The sequence below is a fragment of the Heloderma suspectum genome, chromosome 10 (assembly GCF_057233095.1).
Source record: "Heloderma suspectum isolate Gila_16-S chromosome 10, 16-S_ref, whole genome shotgun sequence".
Classification (NCBI taxonomy): domain Eukaryota; kingdom Metazoa; phylum Chordata; class Lepidosauria; order Squamata; family Helodermatidae; genus Heloderma; species Heloderma suspectum.
The window spans coordinates 3,959,328-3,967,206 of record NC_139467.1 but is presented as its reverse complement, the minus strand read 5'-3'; the positions used below and the strand labels follow the sequence as shown (position 1 = coordinate 3,967,206).

Here is a 7,879-nt window from a genome sequence, read left to right as displayed (position 1 = left end):
ACGCACAATTGCTCCTATAGCGAGTGCCCCAAATGCAATGCTTAATTGGAAGCTTCACTCCATTAAAAAAAAAAGAAAAAAAAAGCTTTTGACCTCTGGTCAGTTTTCCATTTCTTCCTCCCCCAGTTCTTACAAAGAATCTGGGTGAGGGAGGGTTCAGTCAGTTTCAATTTCTCTCTTTGTCAGTTTCACTTTCTAGCTCGGCTGCCAGCAGACCAAACTATTTCTAACCCTTAATTTCTTCCTTCTTTGACAGAAAAGAAAAGCTTTGCACTAGGTTATGTCCAAAGGAGTTCCTTTGCTTACTGCTTTAAAAAAAGAGGACACACACACAAACCCCTCTATATGATGCTGCAACTTTGAAAAAACAAGCGTCAGGGCCATTCATCCCCTACACAGAAAGGGATGACATTGGAAAGGCTCAATCCTGTATATCTTTTAGGGTTGCATATAGATGGGTTAGAATAATTAAACATGTGTCTTTTTATTTGCTAAGCCCCTGAGCTTAGCCTGAAGCCCAGCCCGAAACACCAGCATCTATTATATTCACACAGGGCAGCCTTCAGATGCGTTATCTACAACTCCCATTATCCCCACCAGTATGGCCAATGGTTGTCTCTATTTATCCCTCAAATGGATGTGACAGCAACAGCTTAGAGGTTGTTCATTTCATTTAGCTGCCTGGGAATTTTTTTTTCTAATCCAGTATTCGCCAGATACAAATGTGTCCTGGAAAAAACTATCATTCATTCTCTCAGCAGAAACTCAAGATATTCAAATAGGCTGGAGACAAACAACCATTTTTAAGAGTTGGAAGTGGTTTGAGAGAGGTTTTACTTCCCATGCTGTGTACACATGTAAATATACACTTTCCCCACCCCGTCACTATTGCCTCTGGGCAAAGAGGTGCAGGTTTTGTGGAAACAGTACAAAAACCTACACCACCTGTTTAGCAGAGACAGAAGTGGGCTGAGCGTACACGCCATCAGCAGCTGTTCCTCTTTCAAACTGCCTTCCACTCTCTGGAGAAAGGTTCTCACCTGTCTCCTTGTCTTAGCTGCCTCCGCTTCGCCCAACCTCAAAATGCCCCATCAGTCATCAGAGACTGACATCTGGCTGAAGATAGGGAGTCTACGGCCCAGCGGGCCCAGGCCTGGTGACTCTGAGCCGCTGCTGCCTTCCGAACTCCCGGAGTCTTCCTGGTCCGAGAGGGAGTCAGTGGAGAAGCTCTCCTGAAGCGTCCAGAGGCTCGGGAAGGTGAGAGGGCCAGAGGGTGCCGGAGCAGTCTGGCTGGGGCCGAGGGGGCGGCCAGACAGGGGCTGGCTCAGGCCATCAGAAGGGAAGAAAGGCTCGGGGAGGCAGAGGCTGCCAGAGGCTGCCAAAGAGGGCAGTGCAGAGGGCAGGCCTTCCGCGGCACAGCCCCTGGAGCCGTGGCTGAGGCGGATCGGCCGGGGGTTCCGCGGCGGGGGGTGGCGCTCGTCGGCGTTGTGGATGAAGTGGCAGCGAGCCCCGTAGGGGCAGAACCCAGCGGTGTGGAAAGTGCGGCAGGGCTCCGTCTTGTACTTGGGGTGGCGGCTGAGCTCCCGCAGCTCTCCAGCGCCATGGGCATACTGGCACTTGGCAGCATACTTGCAGGCACCGCTCTCCTCAAAGGTGCGGCAGAGCTCCGTCTTGTAGCGCGACGAGGCTGCCTTGACCTCGCCCCAGCTACCCTCACTCAGGCTCCCAGAGCGATCCGTTCGGAAGGGGATGTGCTGCAGGCTGGGGTGAGGCAGCCCAGGGCCCTGGGACCACTGGCCCTGGAGGGGCCGCGCCAGGTCGCTCTGATCAGGGACGGCATGGGGAGAAATGGCTTCATCCCAGCAATCAGAGCCATCCCCTCCGGAAGCAGGGAGGGTGATGGGGCAAGCCGCGTAGGTGTGCTGGAATCCAGGAGGGATCTTGGCTTCTGCGCTGCTGTCTTCATTCACATTCAGGCCCCGGAAAGTCTACAAGGAAGGGACAAGCACATGAATTTGGCAAGCATTCTTATTTTAAACAAGGGGGCTGAACACAAACTGGATCACTTTAACTAAGCGGTTCGCTATTTTAAGACAACCAAATTTAGCCAATGCTGTTTAAAAGACTTCTTGGTTCATATCAAGTTCAGCCACAGTGATTGCGTTTTTTCCAGTGACAACATTCCACAAACGTATAGTCAGAATTTTGTGAAAGCAGTGGGGAAGACTTTGGCAGTGATTGGCTGTCCCTGATGTCAGAGCAGAGTGGGGGCATGCAGATGGTCTTTTGGCCTGCAATTGGCTGAGCTGCTCATCCTAGAAAATGCCAGGGCAGGCAGAAGGGCCTAGGAAAGGAGGAGACGAGGACACAAGATGGCAGCAAAGTGATGGGGCTGATGAATTTCCAAAACTTTTTTTATGATAAAATTTCAACAAAAGAAAAGAACGAAAACAAACTGATAGTGCTGTTGATGGTGGTGGTGGCCAGAAAATTAGAGAGGCCTCTTTTACAGAGGAGAGCCCTCTCTTTGAAGCCCTCTATTTGAAAGGCTTTCTGATCCAAGGCTGGTTTAAAGAACCATCGGAAGAGAAGGCAGGGGCCGTGAAGCGGCCCATCACCGTTAGCACCTGGATGACAGGCTGATCCGGCAGGCATACCAGTCCCCAGGTCATGGCCTTCCCCACTGTGGTGAGATATATTGTACTTCTATTAAAATTATAGTAATCATTGCAAAATTTGCTTCTATATACTTATAAATTAACACACACAAAGTTTGTGCAAGCCAGCATCCTCTTTTTTGGTTATCCATAAGTGGCTGTCTTAGCCAGAATGAGAAGGCTCAAAGAAGGAACCATCTGAAGAATGTAAGACCAATGGGAGTGGCCTCAAAGGAAAGAAAAAACGAGGGAGCGAATGGGGATGGCAGAAAGGAGAGACAAACATGGTCAGGAGCTTCAGGGGAAAGGGATGCTGACGTTTCTTCCCTTCTTCCTTGACCTTCTGCCGCCTGTTGAAGATATGGGAACGTCAAAAGGGGCCTTATATTCAGGCCCTACCTGGGATTGAACCTGCGACCTTCTGCAGGCAAACCCTGCACTCTCCCACTGAACCACAGCCCTATTTTTGTTCCAGCAGGTGCTTGGCCAGCTGGACTGAGTTATTTCAAGGCAATTTTAAGATGCTAATCTTTGTTAGGTACTTTTCTCTGCTGCACTAAAAGGTGCGCTGTTTTGTTTGTTCCTTGACATCATGGCATTTGTTCATAATATTGGTGCTGTGAGCCGCCCATGTCTTGAGATGGCAATAGAAAGGTGGGGCATAAGCAATCCTAACTAATAAATCAATATGTCAATTTGAAATAAATGAATACGTTGGGCCTGAAATAGCCAGCCAAATCTTCAGCAGAAGACATCTTCTCAGGTCATCTTCTCAGGCCCAATGCAATTGACAAAGATCTCACTTCAGCTTCAAAATGGAACCGTCTCCCGCTCAGGGGAGAGCAGCTCTCCGAACTACGAGGAGAGAAAGCCATCGCTGCAGGGGCTGTGAACCTCTTTCAGCCCAAGGGCTGAATCCCATTTTGGAGAAGGGGGCTGCATTCCAGTGGTGGGTGGGGCCAAAGGCAAAGGAGGCGGGGCCAACTGCAAAAGGGCTGTGGCCAAATAAAAAATACCAGCCTATTGTAGCTTGAAGCTCTTCCTGCCAGTAAGTCTTTGGAGAGACACTGGAACCTCTTAGATTGGGTGGGTGGGGTGCCAGGGTCACCTGGGGAACACTGGAAGCCTGGATTAGGGCCCCAGGCAGGCCTGATTTGGCCCCCCGGATGAGGCCCTGCATCCCTGCACTCTTGGTCTAGGACTGTCCCACAGGCATGCCCAAATGGCGGGAAAGATCGCAATGGGGCAGGAATGTATGCAAGCAAAGCCCCCTGCTTTATCATAATTTCCCCTCCTTGTGGTGAGACATAGGTTTTCCTGACCTTACAAATTCAGTCTCCAGATATCCCCAGCACAACTCTGATTCGACAGCATTTCCCCGCCCTCCCCGTGCTTTTCTCAATTATCCAGCTTTGATCTGCTGGAGCCAGCAATGGTCTCTTGTGAAGTAATCCAGAGGGGGAAGCCACGTGCAGACCGGCCAGCCCTCCCCACGGCATAGCTCTCTGCACTGCACCATCCAGGGCAAACCCTGGGCGTCGCCTAAGCAGAGGCAAGCTGTCCAAGGCCCCTCCGGGGCCTCCAGCATGGGGGACTGGCTTATAGCAGTAGGGACTGGTGCAAATCCCAGGGCGGAGAGGGCAGCTCACCCAAGAGGGTGAATAAAGGCCATGCCATACGGTCAATGGGGGTTGGAGACTCGGCTGGCCAGCCAGCATCTTCCAGACTGGGCCACAGGCCGATGGGCAGCTGTGGAGCTACTCAGAAGACCAGTCAGAGAAGGGGCCTTTAACGCTGCAAGGGACTGGTGGAAGGTGCCAGAAACGTCTATTCCACTTAGGTCCTCCACCACCCTTTTCATCAATTCTCCTCTTCTGTCTGCTGTGGGCCAAAACTGCAACTCCTTCCCAGAACACCTCTGCAGCAGCTTCTCCTTCCCTCCCTCCCTCTAGGGTGACCACTTATATAAAATTAAAATTACAATTTTATGTTCCGCAGGGAAGAGACCTTGTCTCCATTGAGACTTACTGCTGTATGAAGCACTAACAAAGAACAATAAACTGGAGCCTTGCTGCTTACAGAAGTGAAGGAAGGAGAGTGGTCACGACAACTGGCGCATTTCAGCGTGCATACATATCTGCTTGGAGACTCCCCAGTGTATGCAGACGAGGGATCAAAGCCCCTGCGCCAACATCCGCCCCCTAGCTGCTGTCCAGAGGCAAAAGTAGTATCGCAACAATGGAATCAGCCCACTTTATGGGGGAGGGAGTTGAAGGGCCAGTCCACCAGCCCTCAACTCAGGTGGCCCCCAGGTAAATAAATTGCTTGCTCATGACTTTGGGAGGTTTCAGCTGGCTCTAATAAAGGTATGATTCTGCTGGGGTTGTGAGCTTTTTGTCCCTTCTAACAGACCAACATCTTTCTATGGATTGTGTATAACCAGGGATAAGCAGCCCATGAAAGAGGCCACTTGCTGGAGTGTCATGTGCAAGTGACTGCAGGCAGGTCCATGACACTCCTGCGCAGAAAAGGCTTTGGCTTGGGACTCAGCTTCGGTGTGCTGGGTAGCAGGGAAAAACCCTCCCAATGACACCCAGGGGTAAATGTTGCACCGCCATGGCTTCATCCCGCCATAGGGGACCATATGTTGAAGGTCAATACGCTGGTTGCCAAGGAAACAGACAGACAGCAGGAACAAAAGGAAGTAGTAGGGTTGTGCCCCCCCCAACCATCACCAATTCTGATGGAAATTTCCACACTTGATGCTGAATGCCAACACATGCAGAAGCCTGCAACCCACACCCCAAACGCAGCAGCCTATGAGGGCTTCCTTCCTACCTTGCTAGTATTTCCTGTACGTTAAGAACTCCTTTGATTAAGTTACAAGGCAACTTTTCTGTTTGGTTTGGTTCTGAAACCAAGTCCTTGGTTATCACTACAGCTCTGGCTTTATCTTGTGTACAACTCAGGCAACAACGCAAAGCCACGTGGCCAGAGTTGGGTCCCAGGCTAAACCCAACACATCAAAACTTCCAACCACATGCTGTGACCAATACTGCACATGCAACCCCTTTATTTCTGCATGTGCCCCACAGGTTAAGCAGGACTATGATGTCTCAAACAGTCTCAGGTGGCTGCACCCATTCTGGGGACTTGTAAATCTCTAATTAGAAGCTGTCTTAAAGGAGAAGGAAAAGTTCCAACTTTCTACTATTATGTCAAAGTTACTTAGGGTGCAATCCTATGCATGTTTAGGCAGAGAAAAGGCCTACAACTCCCAGTATGCCCCAGCCAGCATAGAACTGTACCGTTAATTTATTATTTTTTTCATACATGTAAAAATTAGACTTACGGGTGCAACCTTGGATACTTGGTTTAAGCAGTGTATAAACAAAACACTTCAAGCAGTTCAATTAACTTCTGTTTCAGGGGTTGGCAACCTGGTGGCTCCCCATGTTTGGGATGACCACTCCCATACTCCCTTACCATTGCCTATGCTGGCTGGGGCTGATGGAAGTTGTAGTCTAACACATCTCTCGGGCACCTGGTTGGGGAAGGCTGGAGTTTTGCCCCTGGGGTGAATGAAGCGTTTCTCCATTCAGCAACACACCCACCTTTACCCGCCCCCTCCATAATCATGCAGGTTAATTTTACACTTACGGACACCCCGCACCCCACCCCACCGGCCTCAATCCAAGCAGCAATATTCGAGATACAGAATCAAGAACTACTTGGAGGTCACCAGCCATGTGGATAGGATGCTTAAAGGACTGAGAAAGATTTGGGTGAGGATGCAAGGTGCCAGGAGTGTGTGTGTTGGCTCAAGTATGGAGAATAACAGATGGATCAGAAACTAGAGCAAAAATTCCTCAATAGAAAGCCAAGGAACACTTGTTCAACCTCTACCCCCCCCACCCCCCAAGTGCAAGTGTGTCTGTCTTTTTGCAACCTGTATTTGGCAGAAAGCCAGTACAGAGGAGAGATCCCTGTTTGGATTGCTCCCTTACTTACACACACTTCACATCACTATGCTTATCCCACCCCCTACACCCATGACTCCAGGAAGTCTGCCCCCCCTCACATTATCAGCAAAATCCAGAACAGTGAAAACGAAATCAGAAAACTGTGATAACCCTTTTTGCTTCCACATTAAGGAGTTGGATGAGACATTTTGCAATAAAAGTTATAGTTGGGGGAGAGGGAGAGGGTAAAGCTTGAAATGAATTAAATGCCTTTAAAAACCGATTTGGACTCTCATCCTTCAATAGTATAAAAAAATAGGCCAGTGGGGCAGAATCCCTTGGCCCAGCATACACAGACACCCCCAGGCTTCACACACAAACACAGTACGACTTCAGGAAAGGCCTGTTTCTAAGATCAAGCAGCCGACAGGCAGAATTTACGACCCAGGAATATTCCGAGCTACATCGTGCCCCCCAGGAAAGGCTCCTGTGCTGCTACCCCCCCCCCCCGCATTGATCAGATGAGGGGCTGGGAGAAATTCAAGCAAGCTCGAGAAAGGAGGGGGAAAGGCACAAGTTGAACGTAAAAGACACGAGAAGCGCTGCCTCCAAAACTTTCCGGGAAAGTTTCAGAGGAACTCAGCAGGCGACGTCTGCCTCGTGTGCACCAACTTGCCTTGCAAAGGGCATAATCCAGATCAGCAAGCGGGCTGTGGAAACCGGAGGGCATCTTCCTTCCTTCCTCCCGAGGCGTCTTGCTCTACCTGGGCCCCCCTCACCTCTTCGCTGGGGAGAGCCACCGACTAAGCCCGGAGGCCGTCGAGCGGCGCTTTAGAGACCCGCACCGGCAGCGCCGCATCCTCCGAGCCCGTTTTGAGGCCGCGCCCCTGGTCCAAAGTTTTCGGGTGGGGAGGGCGGAGCCAGGCCGGCGCGGGGCGGGGAAGGGGAGTTCGATGAAGGGACCGGGCGCGGGGGAGGCAGGTGCTATGTCCTTATTATCACATTTCTACCTCAGCTCCCCCAGCCCAGGAGCCCAAGGCAGCTAACACAGCCCCCCCCCCAGTTTATCCTCACAACAACCTGGGTTGAGAGCCAGGGACTGGCCCACAGCCTCCCAGGGAGCTCCGTGCCCGAGTAGGACCCAGGACCCAGATTTCCTGAGCCCCAGGCCAACGCTCGAGCCGCTGCGCTACGCTGGTTCTCACAAAAGGCTGTGTGGGCTTTGGAGTGATGCAGAACTCTTGGCTGGGCAGAATGGGT

General features: G+C 51.1%; 1 protein-coding gene across 1 annotated transcript; it reads right to left on the bottom strand.

Annotated features, from left to right (window-relative positions):
* Positions 1–1,000: 1,000 nt before the first annotated feature.
* Positions 1,001–7,486, bottom strand: LOC146337477 (mRNA decay activator protein ZFP36L1-like). Its single transcript, XM_084814307.1, has 2 exons — positions 7,296–7,486; positions 1,001–1,988 (listed from the first exon to the last, which is right to left on the bottom strand). Exons 1-2 carry the CDS (start codon positions 7,347–7,349, stop codon positions 1,092–1,094), a joined length of 951 nt encoding a protein of 316 aa, XP_084670433.1. The 5' UTR covers positions 7,350–7,486; the 3' UTR covers positions 1,001–1,091.
* Positions 7,487–7,879: the final 393 nt, after the last annotated feature.